The following is a 26,656-nucleotide window of genomic DNA, read 5'->3' on the forward strand; positions in this document are numbered from 1 at the left end:
ATTCTTAATCTGGTGCAGTCTAAAGGCACATGGACAGATGATCAGGGACACTAAATAGGAAGCAGAGAGAACAACAAGGGCTTAGAGTTCAGAGGAAGCGAAGGGTGCTATGTGCTGAGACAGGCAGGAAACTTTATGCGAAAGAGCTAGGGATGGAGACCACCATGAAAACCTAGGAAAGAAGAGGCAGATTGATTTTGCATACTGCTAACAGAAACACCTGACCTTCTACACATTGCCGTGGAAGGGCTCCCAGGAGACCTCATCTCCACATAGGCCACGCAGCCCTACCTAGGCCATAGGGACTTTCCTCTGTGATTGTCACAGGAACACAGCAAGACAGCCACTCTTGTGAGGAGCTGCCACAGGTAGTTTTGCATCTGCCTCCCTAGTTCTGGTAAGGCAAAGGTCTTTCCACCTCAACCCCCTTTGGGATGTGAATGCAAGCTATGAAACTGCTTGGCTGGCCAGGCATGGTGGCTCACGCCTGTAATCCCAGCATTTTGGGAGGCTGAGGTGGGTGGATCGCCTGAGGTCAGGAGTTCCAGACCAACCTGGCCAACCTAATGAAACCCCATCTCTACTAAAAATACAAAAAATTAGCCGGGTGTGGTGGCAGGCACCTGTAACCCCAGCTACTCGGGAGGCTGAGGCAGGAGAATTGCTTGAACCCAGGAGGCGGAGGTTGCAGTGAGCCGAGATCGAGCCATTGCCCAGCCTCGGCAACAACAGTGAAACTCTGTCTCAAAAACAAACAAACAAAAAACAGAACAAAAAACTGCTTGGCTGTGGTTTAGAGTTGGCTTCTCCATGACATGGTAACCCCCCAGTTACTCATGTCTTCTGTCGGCTGGCCCCTCTGGCTTGGTATCTTCCTGTGGGATTAGGAATGTGGGAAGTTGACACTGTGCCAATCTTGCTTATGTAGCTGTGTAACAAACTGTTTAAAGCCATTTGGGCTCACTGTTTCATTACAGGCCAAACCTATGGAAGTGTGGCAAGCCAACTCATCAGCTGCAGTAGTTGCTGCTGGTTAGTGTCTGCTTGCTTGACTCACTGGTATGTTTAGGTCAGGGAGGGGTGACAAGAAGTGGCCAATGCATTGGTAGGTGAACTAACTTTTCCCAAGTGAAGTAGCTGGAAGACGCACTTAAAACCATTCAGAAATAGCTGGGTGCAGTGGCTTGTGCCTATAGTCCCAGCTAATCAGGAGGCTGAGGTGGGAGGACTGCTTGCACCTAGGAGTTGGAGACCAGCCTCAGTGATATAGGGAGATCCCATCTTACAAAAAAAATTCAGAAAAGAAAGTTGTGCCACAGGCTGGTGCAGTTATTTGGAATCTTAAAGGACATAAATCAGAAGATGGATTGTCCTGAGGCAGAACAATCCTAGGGTTGAATTAAAGAAGCTGTTGGCTGGGTGCGGTGGCTCATGCCTGTAATCCCAGCATTTTGGGAGGCCAAGGTGGGAGGATCACTTGAGTCCAAGAGTTTGAGATCAGCCTGGGCAACAAAGAGAGACCTGACTCTCTCTCTCTCTATAAAACAAAGCTGCTGCTAACTACTGAGTCGAATGGAAAACTATCCTTTGTAGTTCAAATTGTGCATGGTAGCTTTTTTTCCACTTTCCTATTTATCTCCGTACACCACTTCCCCCCGGACCTGCCTCACACACAAACATGTCAGGCTGGGAAAAACTATGACTACTATATAATTAATGAATTAATGAGCAAGCCTTTAAAAGGGTCATTTATTTAAAGTTTCAGGGCATTGCCATGTGTACTTCTGTATCTGCCGCTGCAAACACATGTAAACAAGATGGGAATTATTTTATAACTTGGATAAATACCTTGTATGAAAGCGTGAAACAGTAGCCTGTGTAAATAGAGCCTTCTGGGGAAATCTGGTCTTCAGAAAGGAGAGCAGCTTTGTATAAATGGATCTTTGAGGAATTTTTTCCCATAATTTGTATAGGGACTTTTAGTGTATTCATTGATTATATACATTTATCTTAAGGCTTAAGACATTATTAAAAACTTGGCATGAGCCTATATAATTATATTCTATTTTACATGATATGATATTCTATTATATATATAATACTTGGCATTAGAGAAGGAATGTTAAGTTAAAATTTTCTTGCAATCAAATTTTCTGGTTCTGAGAAGTGCTTCTAGGTTCAAGGTCAGGCAGCAATTCTCTTTAATATGCTCTCAGAAATCTCTACTCCAGTACAGTCCACATGTGTAACAGTGGTTAACAGCATGAGCTTTGGGTCAAAGTGCTGGGTACAAAAGCCAGCTCTACCTTGGGTAATTCTGCATAAGACATTTAATCTGCTGTTCCTCAGTTTCCTCTCTCCTGCCTGTGGGCAACAGGGCATATCTGGTAGTGGGGCTGTGAGTATTAAATGAGATAAATCACACAAACTGCTTAGTACACAGGGTAGCACATGGTGTGCTATAATTATTATGTCATAGCTTATTAAAATGCTGACACAATATATCATTATTTTTGATAGCAAATAGAGTGTTACCTGGTATAAGTAAACTATATTTTGATCATCTTGAGCCTTGCCTTCTTTTTTTTTTCTATCTTTACCCTCCTTTGAAAAAAATGAGAATAGTGAATATTAAGTGGTGATGAGCAGAAAAGGGATCATGAACACAGTGCTGTACAGATAATTACAGTGGCTCCCAACAATGAAATACGTATGTGGCGTTCTTGTGACTTTGCAGGAATTGACTGCTTTAAAATACGCTTCAATTGCCAAAACTTCCATGACTTATGACAGCTTGAATACTTACTATCTATCTTGCTCTGGAAAACAAATGCAAGTCTCTTTCTTTAGGTACCATGGTATCAGTGTCCGACTCACAACATGTGAGACTTACTTTAAGAGATACGACTTTCTAATATTTGAGTTTTTAACGACATCTGGCCCTTATTTAACCATCACATTTATATCCAATTCCTGCAGGCAAAGTTTTGTTGTTTAAGCTTGGCTAGATGCCCTCTGCAGAAAGCCCTTGCTTTAATGAACACAATTCCACAAAAACTGCTAGAGTTCCCTGCTCTCTTCCCACCCCTGCCACTGTACAACAATAGCATGTAAAGTTTCATCTTGAGTTTCAAATAAGAAGGTAAAAATAAGAAACTATGTTGCTGGGGAATTAGCTTTATGTAGTGGCCATTGCTATGACATATTCAACTTGATGCCCTTAGATTATTTGCAGAAGTGTTTATGTACTATGAAATGTTTGGCCAGAGCATACAGGAAACTGTAAAATATTTTATGAGATGTATACATGGTTGATGGTAGAATTTTAAATGTAGCCTGGAAAGGGTCTATCCAAATTCCAGGGGGGCAGATGACAGAATATATTCTCTTTAGTGATTCAGTTTTACACAAGAGGTTATATGGACTGGAAAGCATTGCCTGATTTGAGAACTATGTAAAAAAATTTATAAAATTAAACTTTATAATTCTAAACAAGTAAACATGTATTCTTTCAGACCAAGAATCACCAGTTATGTTTATTTGTCTTCTACATGGTAAAAGCATTAGACATGGCTTGTTTATTATTTTATAAAAACAAAAAACAGCAATAAATGAAGGGTTCTCCCCAGATACAGGAATTATATACATCATTTAAAAAATATTTGTGCTTCTGATGGTTTTCAAATAAAAAGTCATGGTTTTAAAATTGAAACAGTATTTTTGAATCACAACTATTACAATATAAGAAGGCAGGAAAGCTAATGACATAACCTCTAAATGGCATGTTCAGAAAGTTATACTTCCAAATTTAGGTGAAGGGAGAAATATTTCTACTTTCTTTACCCTTAAATCTAGGAAGCAGTATCAAGAGAGGCTATTTATTTATTGGCTTATTTATTTTCAAATTCAGTCTCTAAAATACAAGGGACAAAAAATAGAAACTAGCTTTGTATATTTCCATTTGACTTAGAGTTAAGCCTGATGTGTAAGATAACAGACTGTTTACTTAATACCACAGTCACACTGAAGAGTTTACTATATAACACGTATGCTTTAGGATGTATCCATAATTAGTACAGTTTTTAAATAATTTACATTGTTGTCTAGGATAAATATGCCATAAAACCCCAACATGTCTTAGTAATATTCTTATGCTAACCCAGTATGGTAGAAAATACTGTATAATACCGACTGAAAATTAGGGACCATCAATTCTCATCTCTGGTCTGTCACTACATTATTGAGTGATCTTAGGAAAGTCACTTTCCCTCTCTAGGCCATGGTTTTTTCATTTGTAAGATAAGCAGCTGTTCTCAATGATCTCTAAGACTATCTTCTGCTCTAACATTATGGTTATTGAGAAAATAATTTACTGAAGTTTTCTTAAACATTCCTTCTGTAAATTTTCTTTTATTTCTATAGTCACTGCTGAAGGAAATTTTATTTCACTTCAAATTTAGTATTGTGCAAAGTCAGAGAAAGAATCCAAGTATAAAAAATAGAAAAGGGAATTAAAAATATTGAGCAATTATGGGGACATGTAGGCTGGTTCAGGACAGACATAAATGACCTTGCTTTATTCTAAATTCAGCTTACTGGCATTTGATGAAAAATGAAAGGTTATTATATGAACTTACTGGGCAAAACCAGATTTTATAAATAATTACCTGTCAGACTGTTCAAGATAGACAAACATACGCCAGACCAACAAAAACACAGACCTGTCATATTTCTGAGAGAAATGTACGTTGAGTCTTCCTTCTCTGGGACTATAAGGAGATCAGGTAGAATAAAATGAAGGAAAAAAACCCAAACCCTATATTTTCTGCCTTGTGCATACTTTAAAATGTATAATGTGGGAGAGAAGGAATTTTGATGTGAAAAATTATCCCCTGAAAATTTTATACCATCTATAAGCCTGGCAGATCAAAACCAAATACAATAAATGCTATCGTTTAAAAGTTAAGTTAGGATGTTTACTGCAAGCTTATAATTTTCCATGATTACGGATGCCAAGGAAAATAAGAATGATAAAAAGAAAAGTTTAATCATACATTTTAACAAGCATAGATGGAACATCAAAATCCTCTGGGAATATTTTGATATTATATATCTGTGCTTTTTGTTTCTGAAATGCAAATTTTTTCTAAAAATTAACATAGAGCAGGTAAATGACAGTTAACAAATATAAATAATAAGGCATAATCATATTAACTGAGACTCATAATTCTTTGGCCACAAGAAAAAGATCTTTCATATTTTTCATTTCTGTTTTTATTAATTCTTTAGAAACAGTGTTTCAAGTGTGTGTAAAAACCATAAAAGTAAAACTATACAAAACTCCCACAGAATTAAAGAAATAACTTTCTTTTTTGCAACTGAAGTTTAATCAGGAACTGTACAATTACATCTGTTATATTTTGGTTTGTTCCAAAGAGTTACGGTTCCTCATTTACTGGAGAAAGTATAGATGCCAGAAGGGTAGCTCGGCTGCTAACAGTAAGAAATTACCCTGCCCACATTTCCAGTCTAGGTGTGGTAGTGCTTTGAAGGGAGGAAGCAAGAAATCACTCTGCTCCCCTTCTACTGATTCTGAATACATGGCTTCTAAATGTGTATGGCATGTGCAGGAGTGGGGGATCTGGGGATTGGAGGAACAGGAAAAGGAGGGAAATGAAGATGCAGGAAGAGGTTCTGTGTGAGGAAAAACACACATGAAAGGCAGATGGCAGGAAGTTGGGAAGCAGGCATTGAAAATGACACATACTCTAAGTGGAGTGAAGGGGAAAGGAGGTGGGAACAGGTGATTTATCAGGTCTGTTAGATCTTTGATTACTGTAAGTTTATAAAATGGATAGCTGTCACTAAAATACATGTAGTCAACAAATGTTGGAAAGTAAAGTTGGTGATGTAAGGGAAGGCGAAAACTCACTGTCCTTTTAATTTTGTTTCCTTGTTCCAAACCTGGATTATAAAATGTATCAAATAAAACGCAGACAAAACACTGGATGGGGGCAACCACTGCTTTTAAGATATGTGAGCTGAGGGCAGTAAATCTACTCAAATTAAAAGTTCAAAATTGTGTGATCTGCATTCTTGTCCACCTACAGACTATCCTAAACATCCTGCCATTAATTAGCTGAACAGCCCATCTAGTAAACAAGACTGATGGTTGAGGGGGCTGGAAAAGAGGAGGAGTCAGCAAGTTGAAAGTCACAACAAACCAGCCCACTCCCTCAGATAAAAGAAAGGTAAATCTGTATTTTATTTTGTTCACAGGAAATCACCTTAATATAACATTGCCTTTCCTGTTGTTGCAAGCACATCACAGTTGTCACATCAGCAGGCTAGAAAAGTCATCCCATTCCTGCGGTAGGCATTCTGTCAAAGAAAAAGAAATCTGCAATGAATTATCACATGAAGTCAAAGAAGGAAAGGAGGCAAAAAGCAAGCAGAGCCTTCTTCCTGTTTTGTAGACTCTGCTGGCTACAATCTAATGGAATGCTTAATCTGAATATTTCTGGTGGCAAAACTATAGCAACCATTATGTCTATTAAAAAGTCAGTGTGGTTAACAAGTGGTTAGTGATTCTATTTTTGGGAAGTAGCAGGTACACAAAATAAGACATCCTATTTTGTTAACTGATTGGGCTTGGTTAGGCCAAAGAGATGTATTGAATCTGTTTGTCTTTTATAAACATGTGTGCTCTATTCGATATGCTCAGGAATCACTTCTAACTAAGTATCTTAATAGTCTATAAATTACTGACTCATTACTGGCCCTTCCCGGGCCTAATTTATAGTCGGAGTGAAAAGCTATCGGAACAGACACTAATAGAGGCCTCTCCTCCTCCCTAAAATATGATGATCTCAAAGAAGTTCTGTATAGTTCTGCATATTGTAGACAGTATCAAAAATGCAAATCTTATATAATTTTATACATACCTGTACATACAGATGTACACATGGATATGCATGGTGGGATAAAATACTCCCATAAAAGAAAATGGGAAAATGGATTCTAAGTGCAATAATTAATACATTTCAGTACAGAAAGAAAAGTTGCATGCTTTTCATTCCAAGAGGACATATTTTGCATTTCAGTGTTGGGAGACCTGGACCACACAGGGTCTCTGTAACATCCTGAATCTCACCATAAGACCCAGAGTGGAGCAGAACTAAAATTCAGGACTTAGGAATAAAATTTCCCTTTCACTGGCACATTTTTTATCATTTAAACTAGTAACAGTCAGATCCAGAAAATTCATAACCTTCAATCGGATGGAATTTTCTTACAATCTGTTTTCAGAAAAACAAAGAAAATCATAAAATTCAGGTTAGGGATTTTTCCCCCTTAGGCTAATAATTCTGAGGCAGTTCTGGAGTCTGTATACTTCCAGCCCAATGAATGAACCTTGAACAGCCACAGCCCTATTTTAAGAAATAACAGAATACCCTTTTACGATCAAGATAATGCTATGGAGGCAGTGAAATCTTCATTTTAAAAAATAAACCACATTTATAATTATACTAAAAATGGCAAGTAGACTTAACCCTTTTAGAAAAGACTTCCATCAACATGAGGTGAAACAAATATAGTTTTCTAGATAACCTTCTGTTAATCATAAAATTCAATTAACTTGGAAACCTTCTCTCCAAATATCCTGCTTAGGAAGATTTACTATGCTTGTCAGGCTTCGGCGCCCTGGCTGAAATCTCTTCGGTTAGTTATGCTGCTATGCAGTTCACTCCAGATCAGTGTATCAGGGATGACAAAACAGTGGCAAATTCGAAGTGTCATTCCTCAGTGTTCTTTCTGCGAGCTTGTTCTTTACCATGGGGCTTTTTGTGTTGTAGAACACTTCTGGATTGAAGAAAACATTCTAACAAGGACTAGAAAATTCCAACTCTACTTCCTAAAATTGTGCACTATAGAACAGTGTTAAGTGAATGCCTCAGAGAACCACAAATAACTTGCAGGAATGCACAGGGTGTCTTCCCACAACCACAGGCAGTGGAGCCTCAGTCTGTGAAACAGCTCCTACCACCATGGCTGCCTTACAGAGGCTTATGCCAAAGTAATACTCTTAGCTTCTTGACCCTGATATTTTAAATTTTACAACCACAGTGACAATCTTTAACATGTATTATTTAAAGCACAGGGATGGTTTTATATGGAGTTAAATGGACCTAGGAGTAAGGCTGCATTCCTTCTAAACGTACAGTGTTGAAGTGAGCCTTGCTTGAGAAAGGAGGTTTTGGCTTAGAGGGAGACTGAGTCTTAGCTGAGTTCACCTGAGAAATAACCAGGTTTTAATCTTTTCAGACGGGGCAATATGAAATAGTTCTTATTAGCATGGAAAAGGTCACTTTTGAAAGATCAATTCACCTTCACAGATGATTTATCACTGCTTTGCAAACAATTAAAAGATTACAGGCTTATTTAATAACACAGATTCTATGAGAAAACCAAAGTTTAGAGTTGACCCAGATTTCTGTGATGAGTTCTTCCTATTTGAATTCTAAAATAAAGAAGGAACAAACAAGCATGTGTAATTAGTGAGAAGCAATTTCAGTAAACACATTCCCTAGGGTCCTCTATTTTGAGTCACTGCTTTTTCCTTTTGATGTACAAAGGATGTACATTGTCTATGTAAGGCAATTATGGGAGCGTCCCAACTTTGGCATGCTTTCCAGAGTAAGCAGCTTTACAGGAAGATGGATGAAGACAACTCATCTTCACGTCAACTGTAAATTTCTCTCTATTTGTGTTGCAAATGTTGAAACTAAATTTAAACATTGCTTGGTGTGAGGGCCTTCCAGAGGCCACATTCTCATGGAATACTTTGTATCCCACTTACTTTCTTCTGTCAGACCCTATGAATGATTCCTAGTTCTGTATCTTTACAGACACTCCTAGTTAGTAAAATCCAAGCTTTGACCAGAAAGTCAGGACTTCCACCCACTACTGAAAATTATAGATTAATCAATAACACAATTATACTTCCCCAACAAACTGGATCCTACATGCCTATATACTACTTAAGGTTCATTTCTGGTTTAATAAAGCTCTGTTCTCAACATCAGTTGCTCCTTTGTGAATTTGCTGAAAAGCTCAGACATTTTAGCATCTCTTAAAGTTCACAGCAAAGACAATACTTACTTAATGTTTTTAAGGCCCAATTAGTTCTAAAATTAGGAATTCATACTTCTCAGTTTAAATTGAGGACCCAATTTTTGACATTCATTTACTCATACAGTGCCAAATTATGACCTGTGACAGAATGTCAATCTACCTGGATAAGCAGATACAGATTTTACCTACTGCACTGGGCACTGGTGGGGTAATTAATTTCTAAGTGTGTACTTTTTAAAATGACTTTTTGTTACTTCATATGGATAAGCTAGAGAAAACATTTAAATCCCACAGTGGTTTACTTCTGTTTTTTATGGGTTCTCATAAATTGATACATCTTAAGGTATACAAATGAATATTAAAAAGCAAAAGATTAATATTTTTCTTAAGCAAAAGGACACATGCTACAAAACTTACTTTGTAGTTTCAACTTAAATATTACTGTGTATTATTTTTGCCATTAGCCTAATTATTAAAACATTAACTATAAACACAGTCTTTCTTCCAGTACAGACTTGTTATATTCTATTACCTTTCCTGGTTCTCTTCTGCTTTCTCAAATCTTAAATAAACTAGCATAAGAATTTCACTGTAGTAAGTCCCAAACTCTCTTACAAATACTTTATTTCTCAAAGGCATAAGAAAGAGGTTTTGTTTCTATTGTCTGAATTCCTATAAATTTGCTTAATATGATTTCAGCAAATTTTTACTGAGTTCTTACTCTGTAAATCACTGTGTGCTTGGTGATACAACAGGATACAAAGATAAACAGACAGTCCCTGGCTTCACTAAACTTCCAGTTTCACATTCAAGTTTTAACCACCACAAGTAAAACGCACTGAGAGATCATTCTCAAAGTGAGAAAGGAGGGAGAAAACATAGCAGGCTTTTATTTTTTTGCTTCTAATCACAATATTTAATTTGAACTTACACTTTAGAAAGGCATGAGATTTGTCTATTTCTCAAAGTAGGGAGGGGCAAAGATTAAAAAATGCTGAGATACATGGTTTTATGGTTTATGAAATATTTTCATGTCTGTATCTAATTTGAGCCTTACCACAATTAGTAAAAGGGTAGATTTTGGATTTAAAACCCAGGGCCTGTGTTCTTTTCATTATACTACATTGACTTACAATAAACAAAACAAACCAGACAGTCCCCTGCCCCAATTCCACCCAGAGCACTGTAGATACACATATTCTCTTAGTCCTAACAAACTCAATTCTTGCTAAACATCACTTAAAGGGTAAATTACAATTTTATTTCAAATTTAAGCTAAATCAGCCAGGTATAATACTTCAGAGTACAGACATGGACCTTGAATCTAAATCATCTTCACTTTGGAGGCTTTCTCAACTACTGCTTATTTTCCAAACTAACTTTAAGAATAGTGTATAGTATAGAACATTGCACCCAAATCACTTGGGGAGCTTTAAAAGATACAGATGCTGTAGCTCCAGCTCTTCAAAGCCAGTAGGTCTGAGTGGAGTTTAGGCTTTGGAATGTTTTAGAAGTATCCGAGGTACATACTGAGAGCTGAGAACAGTGGTAAAATGGATGAGGAGACCACTAACAGGACCCAGTAATGGTTTTGTCAACAAATGGAACATTTTCAGAATCTCTCGTGATTATGGAGTAAATATTTCCTAATGGAAATTCTGATTTGGGCATTTAGTAAATTTAACATGGAAGAGGCAGAAATTGAAGTTTTCAGCCTGTGGCTTTTACCCACAGCAGATGGGTTACCTGTATCTCTCACTTTAGGTTATCTGTAGATTAGGCATTGCTTTCTGCCCCCAAGATGCTGAGATGCCACTGTTAGGAGCACAGTCTGTCTGACTGCCACAACATGTTTAATACTACAGTGAAAAAGGAATTTGGAAACTAAGCCTGCTAAACCAAGCTGAACAAACATCTAGAATCAAGGAACAATAGAACTTTGGAACTGCAAAGTATCTTTGTGAATTCCTCTGGCCCCATTCTTAATTTAACAGATGAAAAAACTAATGCCCAGAGAGAGTGACCCATCCACAGTCACATGGGGAAAGGCCCAGGATTCCTGACTCAGTTTAGGGCTTGCTGCAGATGGTTCTGATTCTGCCCAAAGCTATGTGTTTAGCTTCCCCGGCCTTAATGGGGAAAACAGATGCAGGGAAAGAAACGGTTTTTCTGGATAAAGAACAGCCCTTGGGAGCAGAACAAAAGTGAAGAAACTGGTGGAGTTGGCGGGTGGCGGGGGGCGGGTGGGGAAGGAAGGAACACAACTTAATTATGTCCGAAACAATATAGCTGAGCAGGTAGAGGTCAAGCCATTATAAGCTTTGAGTTCTACCTTGGGCTTTTCTGCTTTATGATTAGCAGAATCACTTAATTTTCCTGAGTGCCCAGAATAATAATTCTGATAAATGGACAAAACATCAAAATAAGATATACATAGCTGAAAGGTTCTGGGGCAAATGTATGCATCTTTAGGACCTTCCAGGGGTTGATACACCACCGTGTGTTTTCATGGAAGTCTTACTATGGCTATGCTCGGTGTCTGATTTTGGGTTGAGCAAATAATATGGCCTGCGTGGACCTGTTTGGAGTTGGCAAGTTTGGGTTAAATCCAGCAGTAAAAGGGACAATAAAAAGATTTGGAGCATACATTCACTCTCTCCCAAACTACTGTTAATTCCTAACTAACTAAGTATAGAGTATGGATGCTCTGTCTCTAGGATGATTTGTGGGCCACAGGAGCTGCCCTGTTACCAAGAGCCTGGGGTTTTTCCAAATTCTTCACATCTTGGGATGTGAGGGCACAGAGGGTTGAGGTTGAAAGGGATGAAGATGGGCACAGAGGGTTGAGGTTCTACGCTGGCTTTGCTTTGCTGGGAGAAAAAGGTAGAGAGGTAGTAGGATAAACTAGAAGCAAGAGGCTTTCACTAACTCTTACTTATTAACTTAACCTAAATGTCTGGTTTATTGGAATACTCCGTTGAGCCACAGTTGGGAAGGTAGGTACATTTCTGAATTTCATGTATAAATGCTGTTTCGGTCAACTAAATTAGTCCCCCTCTTTGTCCCACCCCACTCCCAAGCTTTATAGTAAAAATCAGTTGTGCTTCTAACAGGCCTTTTTCAATCTCTCTTCTGGTAGAAGAGAGACTATGCCAAGTTGTCTCAAACTTAGGTTGTTTCAAATTCAACTGCTCCCATGTGTCTGGATTCAGCCCTGGCCTCTGTGAGGTCATTAGATTCTGAGTCTAAGTCCTCTCTTTTGCCTAAGATTCAGCCCTGGTCTCTGTGAGGTCATTAGATTCTGAGTCTAAGCCCTCCATTTGCCTAAGAAGATGACCGTGCTCTGAAAGACATATTGTTTTGCTTTAATACTATAAATCTTGGAAGTTCAGGAGTTTCATATGAAAGCTATGCAATTGCTTTTTAAAAGATAAAATATGCCCCTTTCTTTGCTGCCCTTGTGTCTGCGTGTGGGCAAGATATTTAATTATAATGAATAAAGCCGAATGGTGGTCTAAGACTCTTAAAATCAAAGTGGGAATCATGGCTGAATTTCATTAGCAAACATAAATACAAATAGGCACATCTTGCTTGCACCATGCCATGTGACTTTTCTCCTTTTGATAATTTCATTCTGATATTTCAGAGGATCTAAATTAAACCATATGATGTATAGCACTGTATAACATGCAAAACTCATCATTAAACATTTTTCTTTTGTATACTTGCCCTATGTTATAAATATCCTGTCAGAAGCAGAGCCTTGATTTAACAACAGTGGAGGGAGCCCTGCCCTTTAAATAAGAGGTCTTCTCTGGCTGGCAGAATGGGAAAAAAACATAGTATTAACTCTCATTGTAGTCCATGTAACCCAGAGCCCATAAATCTTGAGGAACTTGTCATTTGCCTGATTTTCTCTAACTCTATGCCAGTCTCTTCTTATTTATTGAAAATACTAACATTGGACTTTTATAAATTCTTGAGTTATTACCACATTGTTTCGGCAGTCTGAATACAAAAATCTCTAGATTAAATTTAGTTATTAAAAATTACCATTCATAATTGCCTAAGTCATTTCAAATTATGAGATATATTAAGATTATTTTGTTGTTGAGCAAAATAATTAAGTGGCTAATAAATACAACATTGTATTTTACGAAAAAAAGGTTTTTTGTAAATATTATCTTCAGCAATTTTATGAGACTATGTATAAATTCTTTCCATGACACTCTATGCACTTACATACATCTATGTTTAATAATAATTTAACACCAATAATATTAAACTTGTCTTCAGCTACTTTAATATTAAAGACAATCAAAACAAATGTCTCAAATTATTCCAAGCTGCAAACACATATAAGTAAATATTTTAGGTTCACATACTGTTACCAAAAATTAGAATCAATAGTAGGTTTGTAATAGATAACATAAAATACCTTTTTTTTTTTACAATCTTGGTTTTGTAGTCATGTTACTCAATTGCATTTTCAAGGTCTTAGACAATACCGATACAAGATGAAAACAAAAAGAATGGCCAAAAAGTGCCAAATTGGCAGGAGTTAGTAACCCAAATAACAATTGTTTGGGGGCTCAGCTCTAACAACAGTTAATTCTCATTTCGCTTGAGTAACCTATAACCTTCAGAAGGAAGGGAACTTACTGTTCTGTTTATTTCTGTATGTCTAAGGCATAACCCAATGCATGAAATAAGTTAAATGCTTAATAAATAGTCATCTAATGAATGAATGAATTTGACTAGCAGGTAGCTTCTTTTCCTCTGGGCAATAATGGGAAATGCTGATGTGCTCATCATTAGAGCAGGGGCTGGGATAGTCTCAGTTCCTAAAAACTGGGCTTAGACCACACACTTACCATTTTGCAAGAGAACCATCAGCACCAGTTATTAGGAAAACTAAATTAGTGACCTTGATAGCCCAGCCGCTAGCAATGTTGCAAAGCAGTTATTCTGATATTAGGTCTCAGTTCCCACTGGGAGCATTTCTGGGCTTCTTACTGATTATCAGTCAACAGTGAAAAGTTATGCATCAATCAAGCCAATTGCTTTATTTGCCAGAAAAAGAGTGTTCAACTCATCTAAAACAACACTGTGAAATTATTTTGTTGAGTCTATAAACATTTTAGGTTCAAGTACTCTGTTACCCAAAATTATAATCAACAGTAAGTTTGTAGTAGATAATATAATTTTTTTTACCATCTTGGTTTTGTAGTCATGTTACTCAATTGCATTTTCAAGGTCTTAGACAATACTGATGTAAGACAAAAACAAAAAATACTGTCGCTATGGCCTTCCCCCCCTTCTCAATGGCCTGTGCCACATTAAAACACAACACAAGGAGTAAGAACACAGATAGCAATAGCTGTTTGCCAATGGTCAATGCCAATTTGATTGGACAGTAAGTAAATTACAATTAAGGTCTTTAAGAATTCTTTAAAGACAATAAAAAGTTATGACAAAAATCAGGGGATGGTAGTTAATAATATCAATTATATTCGGTAGCCACCTGAGAAGATATATTTTTACACTTGATTTTAGCCAAAAGGCTGAGAAATGATAGAGAAGCTATATGTCTGTATGAACCTACTGTCATTTTACTTATTCATTCAAAAAACACAATACAAGGTGCAGTGGATACGGCAGGATCACAGATGTGGTTCCTGCCCTCTGTGGTGAACAGGCTGAGGGGAAAGACACATATTGAATGAGAAATGCCGAAAGTGATGGAAGTTACAAAATGAGAATAGAGTGTAATGGGCTGTATAAGAGGGCAGTAGAGGTAGATAGATGGTGGTGATCAAGGAGGCTTCTTGAAGAAGTCACACAGCTGAGATCTGAGTTGGGGACGGGAAGGGGATGAGTTCGGGGGACAAAAAAGTGTTTAAGTAAGGCCAAGAGGAGAGAGATCTTGACTTATCTTGTTTCCAAATGCCAATCTATAGGCTAGTCAATAAATGTTAAATCTGAGACACCAACCCAAACTACCTACCACTAAAGAGCTTATCCATATTCAGGTCCGAGATACTCCTAAGCGTTCAACCAAGTGATTCTTTTGAATCACTGCTTTAGGGCCTGGCAGAAACTCTTTATATTAAATTAGAGTACTCTCTGTTGGCATTTATTTCCAAGCCGAACTGCTGTGGACTGACAATAGGGGGGCATGCCTCTTCCATGCCTTTGTGTCTCTTTCCTTAAAGTTAGGTGTTCTTGAGACACTGTGAACATACTTTTACCTTGTACATATTACACATCTATATTTCTAAAACAGAGTTGTGTTAAATTTGCCATGGACATTTACAATAATATGCCTTAACCATTCTGAAAATTTATCTCCAACATATAAAGAACCAAAGTGTCTCCTCTGATGTGAAAGATTAATTTGAACAGAGCTATCATATTAAATGACAAGATCTGAGTTGTGGAGCCATCCCAAGTCAGATATATTATTTATGTGGTAGTGACAGTACTCATTTTATTGGGTATTATTCTAATTAATTCTAAAAGGTGAGCTTTTGGGCTTATAGTAAGTAGGATCCTGCACTGGCCCAGATCACCCTTATCACACTATTGTCCAAGTCAACTGCCTACTGGTTATATTGTCTCACAAACACAGTGAAAAGGCTTAAGCGCATCAAAAATAAATGTTTGTTTCACTATTTTTTTTTTTGGAAACAAGGTCTTGCCCAGGCTAGAGCGATGTGGTGTGCTCATGGCTCAATGAAGCCCCAGTCTCCCAGACTCAAGCGATTCTCCCACCCCAGCCTCCTGAGTAGCTGGGACTGCAGGTGTGCACCACCATGCTCGGCTAATTAAAAAAAATTTTTTTAGAGATGAGGGTCTCACGTTGTTGCCCAGGCTGATCTTGAACTCCTGAGCTCAAATGATCTTCTTGCCTTAGCTACCCATCATGCCTGGCCCCTTGTTTCACTTTTAACAGAAGTTATTACAATTAAAAATACTTATTAAAAATATTTTATTACTCAACAGCCAAATTAACAAAATGGATCTTCAAAAGGGCGTATGAAAAATTCAGCACCAGTTTTTTTTTTTTTTCTTTGAGACGGAGTCTCTCTCTGTCGCCCAGGCTGGAGTGCAGTGGTGCCATCTCAGCTCACTGCAAGCTCCGCCTCCCGGGTTCACGCCATTCTCTTGCTTCAGCCTCCCGAGTAGCTGGGACTACAGGCGCCCGCCACCACGCCTGGCTAATTTTTTGTATTTTTAGTAGAGATGGGGTTTCACCATGTTAGCCAGGACGGTCTCGATCTCCTGACCTCGTGATCCACCCGCCTCGGCCTCCCAAAGTGCTGGGATTACAGGCGTGAGCCAGCACGCCCAGCCTAGCACCAGTTTTTGACTACAGAATTAAGAAGTCAGTTGAAATTCTTGTTCCAAACTGGTTGGCAAAAGTTGAGATCAGAGTCATCCTTACAAAAGAATGTGGCTGTTATATTTCAATAACTTTTACTGCGATTTCTTGAGGACCAGCTGCGTAAATTCTACCTTTATGTATTCTATTCATGTAGCAGTCAAATGAAATGTAGACAGGCATTCTATAAAATATAGCCTCACAATGTATAATCTCTATGCTTAATTCAAGGAATAATTTCAACTAGGTTTTAGGAGAAGGGCAAATGGACCTTCCTCTGTCTCTCCAGTCCAATTGGTGGTGGGAGTGACTGGGTAAAAGCTGGTCTCACCACTTTTGGGACTGCCTGGCCTCCTGTGCGTGCAGCCAGTCTCTTGTTCAGCAGACCCGTGGGAGGTGAGAGGAGGTAAGCTAATACACAAGTAGCTGCCAGGAGAAAAGATGGGAGAAAAAAGCAAAAGAAATATAGTATTTCAATCAAAGTCTAAAATTTGTAAAAGTGGTTTTGGTCTCCATATAGTAAAAATATTTATCCAAGAAACTCCTACTCGGGTGTGAACATCCTACTTCTAGTGGGATTTTGTTTGGCAAAGGTCTGTGAAAGAGTGGAAGCTAATACAGAACATGTCTATAAACAAATTTATTTAGTTAGTACAGATTGACACATTCACTATAGGATTTCAGCAATTACATGTGTAAAACTATTTCCTATAGTGGTTTCCTTTTGTGATTTTGCTAATTTATTCAATCTAGGCCATTTTCATGCATTGACTCTTAGAAGCCCTTTAGCCACCCAGGCTGAGATGAACATATGGAGACTCTATGCCTTCTTTCCAATTCTTTGTGTAAACATAATTATATGGTGATATTAAAGAGTCAAACTTCCAATGAAAAAGTCAAATAAGGTTGCAATACCTTAAAACATGATGTTGTCATCTAACTTTGGAGAAGAGAAATTTGGGAGTTTGGCTATGATAATGTACATGAAAGTATTATCTCTCTGTCTCTGTGATGTGCCTGCTCCCCCTTTGTCTTCTGCCATTATTAGAAGCTTCCTGAAGCAGATGCTGCCATGCTTCCTGTACAGCCTGGAGAACCATGAGCCAATAAAACCTCTTTTCTTTATAAATTACCTAGTCTGAGATATTTTGTTATAGCAAGCAAGAACGTCCTAACAGATATGATTATTAATGATATGAGTTAGTTAGTAAGTTCCACCTTTTAAACCCTGTTTTAGCCATTATTATATCTCCTATAATGTCTGACATTTAGATGCTCAATAGGTATTTGGTGAATAGAATTTATTTAAATACTATTCAAGTTTAGGTAGTCCCTGCTACACTGTGAATATGGTTTTTCCCCACCAAAACTATTTTTTTAAAGCTTCACCAAAACAAACTAATGGTAAGGCTTGGTCCTCAATGTGGAAGTGTTGGGAGGTGTTTAAAGACACCCACATAGGAGGTACTGTACTTCTCGTAGCCACTGACCAACAAAATATGTAATGATTGAAAACCTTCAATAATGTGTTTAAATAAATTTTATTAATCACAATGGTATCTAATATGTAATGACTGAAAGCCTTCAATAATGTATTTAAATAAATTTTATTAATCACAATGGTATCTACATACCACTGAAAAACATCAAGAAAAATCAGTTATTCTCCCTACAGACAATGCTTAATGCATCTTTGGGTCTGCAGATGTCCCATTGTAAGCATAAGGCTCTTGGGGAACTCACTCAGGTTTGGAAGCGCCTCTCTGGCCTACTTTTGTTTATTCATTTGTTCATTCACTCATTCACTCAAAGTATTTATTAAGTGCCTATGACATGTCAGGCACAGTTCTTAGTGCTGGAGAGGTATCGTGAATACATGTGAATCCACTAAATCTTACTTTCTAGTGAGGTAAGACAGATAGTCTCTATATGTGTGTGTGTGTGTGTGTATGTGTATACACAATGACAGTGGTAAGTGCTATAAAGACAAATAAGGCAGGATGAGGTGACAGAGAGAGATGGGGTGAAGGTGTTGTTATCTCTCTGATAAAGCAACATTTAGAGGCCTGAATGGAGGAAGCCATGCAGACACCAGAGTGCAGATGGCCTATTAATGGACAGCAGAGTGTGGGTGCCGAAATCGTGTTTAGAAGGAAGGCTTTGATAGGATGCTGGGAACACTGAGAATGACTTGTCTTTCCAACATTTTTTTCTGTGTATATTCTCTGTGAAATGCACATGGTAGGCTCTGAGGAATCAGTTAAACAGTCATGGTTCTTATTACATAGCAGTCTCACTTTGGGCTGGGGGTGGGCAGAGGAAGGAAGTTACTTAGATGTCTGTATCATGTATATGCATACATACATATTGGATTTAGAAATATAAATATTATTCACTAATAAATAATGTTTATTAACATTTATTTAGAAATAAATGTTTCCTCTACAAAAACAGGTAAGTGGTATCAGTGTCAGGACATGAGATCATGAGGCTAGTCAGTGCTGTCCAATTGTCTTGGGATTATTTCTATAAAGAAATGAATGGAAAGAGAGTAAGACATTACCAACCATAAATCATTTAAAGGCTTTTCATGCTGTCATATACCTATTTTTTTTTTAAAAATGCTTACACGATACATAAAGAAAAGAAAGATTATTTTTTAAAATACCAGTGATATAAGAGCAGTTTGATGGTCTGTGCTTTGACACAAGGGGAACATGATTACAGACAGGCCTATTTATCCAGTCTCCTGTGAGACAGAAGGGACCATTTATCACATTACTATACATCAGCACAAGATTATGGTGGTGACTATGAATACATGCTCACATCAGAATGAATCATAATGAATGTTAATGATGTCACTTGTTTTCGGTGGGAGCAAAAAGACATTGCCCAATGAAAAAGACCCATGTCTACTGACCTTTGAAAAGAAACATACTGTTATGTGGAAGGGAATTATCACCTGGGCACTTTGTGGCTACCCAAATGTCCATCCATTGAAGAGAGACTGGATAAAAAATATCCAATATTTCTAGAAATTTTAGAAATAGTAAAAAATAAAAGCCTAGTTTCAGGACACATGCAAATCAGTGTGCTGACAAAAAACCTTTTTGGTAGCAGCAAATTATTATAAATTGTTTTATATCGACAAAAAACCTTTTTGGTAGCAGCAAATTATTATAAATAAATTGTTTTATATCGGTGCTTTAAGTGATATACATGAAGAAGCATAGAAATTTCAAAATGAGTTATGTATACATGCACAAAAATAGGCAAGAACAATGGTGCTGTACAATCTGATAAAAGACATACATAAAAACCCCACAGCTAACATCAGTCTTAATGGTGAAAGTCTAAACAATTTCTCCATAAGATCAGGGATAAAGTAAAGATATCTACTCCCACTGCACCTATTTCACCATTAATACCAGCTGAAATAAGGAAAGAAAACAAAAGGCATACAGATTGGAAGTGCTGAAATAAACTGCCAGTATTCACAGACAATAATACAATTGTTTACATAGAAAATACCAAAGAATCTACAGAAAACTTACTGGAACTAGGGAGTTTAGTAAGGTTATAGGATACAAAATCAACATCAGAAAAAAATAAACTTTATTTCTATATCTATCTAGCAGTGAACAAGAAGAAAAAAGAAATTAAAATGGCATAAAAACATAATATTAATTAGGGGACTCTTAAAATATGTGTAAGACCTGTACAATGAAAACTACAAAACACTAAAGAGGAAAAATTTTAAATATTAATATATAAATAAGTGGGGAGAGATACTGTGTTAAGGGATCAGAAGACAATATTGTAAAGATATTTTTCCATAGAGTCGGTGTAATTCTTTTCTAAATCCTACCAGGCTTTTCTGTAGAAAGTGATAAACTGATTCCAAATAAAAACTCAAAGGACCTTGAACAGCCAGAAACACACACACACACGCACAGAAAAAGAACAAAGTTGGGAGGATGCACACTACCTGATTTTAAAGCTAAAGTAATCAAGTCAGTATGGTATTGGCACAGACAGAAATGCAGATCAGTGAAACAGATGAGAGAGTCCAAATAGACCTACACATTTTTGGCGTATTTATTTTCAGCATAGGTGCCAAGATAATTCAATAGGGAAAGGACAGTCTTCAATATATGATGTTGGAACAACTGGACATCCATATGCAAAAAAGTGAACCTGATTCTTACCCCATACCATGTACAAATATTAACTGAAAATGAATCTTAGACCCAAACACAAGTAACCATAAAAATTCTAGAAGAAATAGGACATTTTTGTGCCCTTATAAGCAAAGCTTTTTTAGCTAACACACTTATCTGTAAAAAAAGACTGATAAATTAGACTATGTCAAAATTACCAACTCAAGAGAAATGAAAACATGTCCATATTTTATAGGTGAACATTTATATATTTTTATGTAAACTTTATTCCTAATTGTTCAAAACTGGAAATATCCCAAATGTCCACTACAAAGAAACCAAATGTGGTACACCCATAGAATGGAACACTCTTCAGCAATAAAAAAGGAATGTATTATTGATATATGCAATAACACAGATGAACTTCAAATGCATTATGCTAAACAAACAAAAAGAAGTCAGACTCAAAAGGAGTACATATATACAATTTGCATTTATATGACATATTACAAATGGGAAAATTATAGGGTCAGAAAACACATCAGTGGTTGACAGAGCTATGGATGGTAGGGGTAGAGGACTGACTATAATGAGATGTCAGGACATCTTTTTTGCAGCAATGGAAATGCTCTAATATTTAATTTGTCAAATCATCAAACTATATATTTTAAAAGAATGAATTTTATTGTATGTAAATTATAACTCAGTAAAATAAAACAACAACCCCCCCCTCCACCCACCCACAGTAATGCTTTTGTTGGAGACGGTCAGGATTTGTACATCACAGGCAGGATGTACTTGTTTGGACACTAGAAATGAAGCACAGCACTTAGTAAGTTTCCAAGTTGTTAGTTTTCTACATGGCAGCACACTACATGTTCATTAGAAAGTCCCAGTTGAATAGAAAAATTATATGGCTAGAGTTACTTAAGACCAAGGTAAACTGTGTATATAATTACACAATAAATTCCATTCATTTTGGCAAACATTTATTGAATGCTTACTAGTACCAGGCACTGGGGTAGAAACTGAGTGGGAGAAAAACAGATACGTGAGGCATAAAACAGGGTCTCCTGGGACTCACAGGAGTACATCTAAGCCATCCATTCATAAGCTATCATTGTGAAGTGATTGATACAGCAATCACTACACAGCTCTGAAATGGCATTTCTCTATGGAGGGCTTGAATTTCTAATTCTGAAGAACTGCTCCTTGATAAAGGTATATGAAGTAGCAGGCTTTCAAAAACTGTTTTGGTACTGATATGGAAGGGGGGCAAAGAAGTGCTGGGAAGAGAAGGGCGGGTCCCTGGTGAGGGCTCCACCCTAGGGCCTGTACCCACAGACCTAGGTGAGGACAGACACTTCTGCCCAAATGTTGCATTTCCCAAGACCACCCTGGTCCACCACGCCCCGATCCTGTGCCTATAAAAACCTGAGACCCTAGCGGACACACACACAAGCGGCTGGACATCAAGAGGAACACGTTGGCAGAAGAAGACACAAGAGGCTGGATGTCAAGAGGACATCGAGGGGAGCTCGCTGGCATGAGCCCAGGCCACCAAGCAACCCGACTCCAGGGGAAAATATCTCCCTTCTGGCTCCTCTATCTGCTGAGAGCTACTTCCACTCAATAAAACCTTGTGCTCATTCTCCAAGCCCAGGTGTGATCCGATTTTTCCAGTACACCAAGGCAAGAACCCTGGGATACAGAAAGCCCTCTGTCCTTGTGATAAGGCAGGGGTCTAATTGAGCTGACTAACACAAGCTGCCTATGGACGGCTAAACGAAAAGAGCACCCTGTAACACATGCCCACTGGGGCTTCAGCTGTAAACGTTTACCCCTAGACACTGCCATGGCATTAGAGCCCACAGCCTGCCCGTCTTTATGCTCCCCTAGAGGTATGGGCAGCCAGGCACTGAACAAGCAAGCCTCACCCCCACTGCATGCCCTGTGAGGGGGACAAGGGAATTTTTCCCGTTTCAGTACCATCTCTGATCCTTTGTCCTTTTCATCACTTCGCCTTCCAACTTTGCACTCACTCTGCTCTATAACTTTAGGCTTGTCAATCACGAACTTTTCCTCAACTTAATGCAAAAGGCTAGTTAAGGATACCAACAGTTCGATTTACTAATCTCTTTAAGAGTTACACTTATGCATATTCCAACAAGCTAACCACATAGATAGTGACAAGAGGCTCAAAGGTAGTTCAGACACCAGACAACCTTATAGTTGAAGGGAGGAACCTCAGAGCCCTTCAATAAAGCATGTGCAGCAGACTACGGAAGAAACAAGGGAGGTTTTAGAAGGGAAGGAGTGGGAAAAAGGAGGTAAGACCAGGATAGATGTCTATATTGCAGGGAAACTGAGAATGGTCTCTGGCGAGAACAGGGGAGGCCTGAGCTTTCTGAACATTTTTGTCTTTCCCAACTTAATTTTTTTTTTTCTTTTTGAGATGGAGTCTCCCTCTGTCGCCCAGGTTGGAGTGCAGTGGCGCAATATTGGCTCACTGCAACCTCCGCCTCCTGGGTTCAAGCAATTCTCCTGCCTCAGCTTTCTGAACAGCTGGGATTACAGGCATCCGCCACCACACCTGGCTCATTTTTGTATTTTTGGTAGAGACGGGGTTTCTCTGTTGGACAGGCTGGTCTCAAACTCTTGACCTCAGGTGATCTCACCACCTTGGCCTCCCAAAGTGCTGGGATTACAGGCGTGAGGCACCGCACCCAGCCCCAGTTGAAAAGCTTTTTGAAGACTAAAACAATTTCCACATCAGGGATGGAGTTTTTAAGGCTTACGGTTTGACTTTCTTGGCTTTTTCTGTGTTTAAACTGGAAAACACATAAATGTGATTTTTTTGTTTTTGTTTTAGTAATTGATATTAAGGATGAGATTGAATCTTTGGGCACAAATCAGGACAATGCTCTGAGAACTGGACCCTTAGCATCACAATGAAAGACTAATATTTTGTTTCTTGTATTTTATTTTGGGACTGTGCTAGCTACTATATACTTTTCCAATTGCTGATACAGTTATTTTGTTAGGCATATAAATGACCTGAGACTACAAGTCTGGTCACAATCAAAGTGTCTACACATTTAAGGGAATCAGCCATGATTGGTTATAACAACACAGATCAGCCGTTACTTAAATATTTACTACAGGGAACAAGAATTGTGAAAACAGCACTTACACTTGTGTTTACGTATACCTATTGCCACTTGACTCATTCTATAGCTATCATATTACTGGTTGAATACTAATTTTTAAATGGAAACTTTGACAGTTATGGGAAGATTTTTTTTTTTTTTTTGAAACGCAGTCTCGCTGTGTCACCCAGGCTGGAGTGCAGTGGCACAATCTCGGCTCACTACAACCTTCGCCTCCCGGGTTCAAGTGATTCTCCTGCCTCAGCCTCCTGAGTAGCTGGGACTACAGGCATGTGCCACCATGCCCAGCTAATTTTTGTATTTTTAGTAGAGATGGAGTTTCACTATGTTGGCCAGGCTGGTCTCGAACTCCTGACCTTGGGTGATCCACCTGCCTTGGCCTCCCAAAGTGCTGGGATTACAGGCATGAGCCACCACACCCAGCCTATGGGAAGATTTTTAAAATGCTCTGTCTTTTCTTCTCCTGCTCTTGTCACTGGTGAGATGTCAACCTAAGCTACTATAGACTATTGTTGGAGATGTATGGATTCCACTAATTTTCGTTACCATTCATTACAGAAACATTTTCTTCTACTGTTGACAGTTATCTTTTTTTTTTTTTTTTTTTTTTTTAGTGAGATAGAGTCTCGCTCTGTTGCCCAGGCTGGAGTGCAGTGGCATGATCTTGACTCACTGCAACCTCTGTCTTCCAGGTTCAAGTGAGTCTCCTGCCTCAGCCTCCTGAGTAGCTGGAATTATAGGCGTGTGCCACCACACTCAGCTAATTTTTTTTTGTATTTTTAGTAGAGACAGGGTTTCACCATGTTGGCCAGGCTGGTCTCGAACTCCTATCCTCAAGTGATCCACCCGTCTCAGCCTCCCAAAGTGCTAGGATTACAGGGGTGAGCCACTGCACCCAGCCTATGTCTTTATAACTAGACTTTTGGAGGTCTTTTGATTTCTCTAGCACAGTGACTTTTCTCAACACTGGCTGGTTGTACATTAGAACCCCTTGGGGAACTTTTAAATATCCTGAGACCCACTGGCACCAATTAATTTCTGGCGATAGGCCCCAGGCATCAATTCCAAAGTTCAGCCAGGGCAGAGAACCACTAGGCTAGGGAGAAAAATCAAAACCTTATTTGTTTGTCAGGTTCATTCCTAGTTTTAATTCTCTGTTGTCTTAATTCTTGTGATAAGAACAATATTAGAGTAACAGTCTGTGTACATTTGTTCTGTGGATCTCTGCAACCAGCCTTTTCTCATAAAGGTTTTCCTGTGAGCTGACTGACAATCATAAGAGAGTCTTTTCTATTACAGACCAATAGATATTACAGAGGTAGATAAGGTACTTCTACAAGCATTCTCTCATGTGAACCTAACTGTAATTCTGGAAAGCAGGTGGGATTACTATGCCCACTTTAGATGAGAAACTGTGGCTCAAAAAGGTTAAATGATTTTTCTAAATTTCGTGGTTCAATGACAGACTCAGGACTCGAAACAATGACATCTAACATCTAACCTATTACACTTCCTACTACTTCATTCCACCCAACCTTCCTTTAAAGGAAATCAGAGGTGAATAAGAGATGACTTTCTTTTTAAAGGCATTTTAATCTAAATAAACAACTGATAAAAACACTACCTTATAACTTTAATTTCAACTCCAACGTGACATTATAGGCTAAGTCATAGCTGAAGCACAGGGTACCATACATGGGAGCAGTTTAACGTAACTTCATGAAGTGCCCAGAATATAACAAACGGCCAACAAATATTTGTTGAATAAATTTACAAACTTCCACTTGTTTCTTGCCATGTATATGACTTTTCTATAGGGCACAGCTGTAGATATAAGCACTACAAATGAATGCTAATTTTTATTCTAGTTTGATCTGCCTATAATCGTAAGGATCTGGAGAAAGGGTCAGAAAAAGTAACTAAGCATTTAGGCTGAATTAGTCTTGCAGGAAGACAAGGACAGACTGATGGACAAAAAGACACACAGACATAGTCCTCTATTCTTCTGTCTGGAATAATAATCTCAGGAAATAACTAAATATGTGCAGGAGAAAATATTAACCAAAAACAGCTTACAAGACCTACACATTAAATTAAAATCACTGGGCAGGAAAAAATAAAAAATAGCTGTTCCAGCAGATCAACCAGATGTATGGCCTGAGTACAACTGTAGAGGCGATATATTTATACATTTATAAAAGCGAATTCATAGTGTTGGCAATGTATTTAGCTGGGGAGAAGACAGTTACTATGTATTTGTAATAATGCCCCCAGCACACCTGGCCTGAGGACCACCACTGGCTGACATTTGGAGCAATGCATAGATACCACTTCCTCTTCAGACATTCAAGTCTGAGGAGTTGCAGAGTGGATATGAGGCCAAGAACTGGTCAGAGATGATGACTAAAATCTGTGAAACAAAATGCTAGTTAATGGTGGAATAACTTCCAAGAAAAAGAATCAATTTTAAAATGCTACTAATGTAAGAATGCACTAATGATCAGATTAAATTTTAACCAATAAATGATTTAAGGAGGCCTAAGGGACAATCTCATTGAAAAATAAAAACTTAAATAAAATAAACAGAAAATAGTTTGACTCACAGTCCCCCTCCACTTCCCCCTAACCTTTTTTTTCCTGCTTCCTTTCAGTTTCTTTAGTCTCTCAGAAATTCCCTGGTGGGGCTTTAAAGGGACACACTCTTCTTGACATATATTAGGCAGGTCAAATCCAGATGTATGTTTTTTGAATTAAGATGGCTTATTTAAAGCAATAAGAAGCTGCCACAGAATAGCCAAAATTAT

The 26,656-nt window shown here is 38.1% G+C and overlaps 1 protein-coding gene across 12 annotated transcripts in view; it reads right to left on the reverse strand.

Moving 5' to 3' along the window:
• The window catches only part of SUPT3H (SPT3 homolog, SAGA and STAGA complex component), a 562,387-nt gene that overhangs the window by 16,478 nt on the left and 519,253 nt on the right, over positions 1-26,656 (reverse strand). For 7 of the 12 annotated variants that reach the window (XM_063633191.1, XM_063633192.1, XM_055263940.2 and 4 more), the window contains one exon: positions 3,505-6,381. In XM_063633191.1, coding sequence (XP_063489261.1) covers positions 6,340-6,381 — 42 coding nt within the window. In that variant the 3' untranslated portion in view covers positions 3,505-6,339. Of the gene's footprint in view, positions 1-2,535; positions 2,605-3,504; positions 6,382-26,656 lie in introns of those variants that run through there. The other 5 variants (XR_010119263.1, XR_010119259.1, XR_010119261.1 and 2 more) reach the window with 2 other exon arrangements.

The sequence above is a fragment of the Symphalangus syndactylus genome, chromosome 23 (assembly GCF_028878055.3).
Source record: "Symphalangus syndactylus isolate Jambi chromosome 23, NHGRI_mSymSyn1-v2.1_pri, whole genome shotgun sequence".
Classification (NCBI taxonomy): Eukaryota; Metazoa; Chordata; class Mammalia; order Primates; family Hylobatidae; genus Symphalangus; species Symphalangus syndactylus.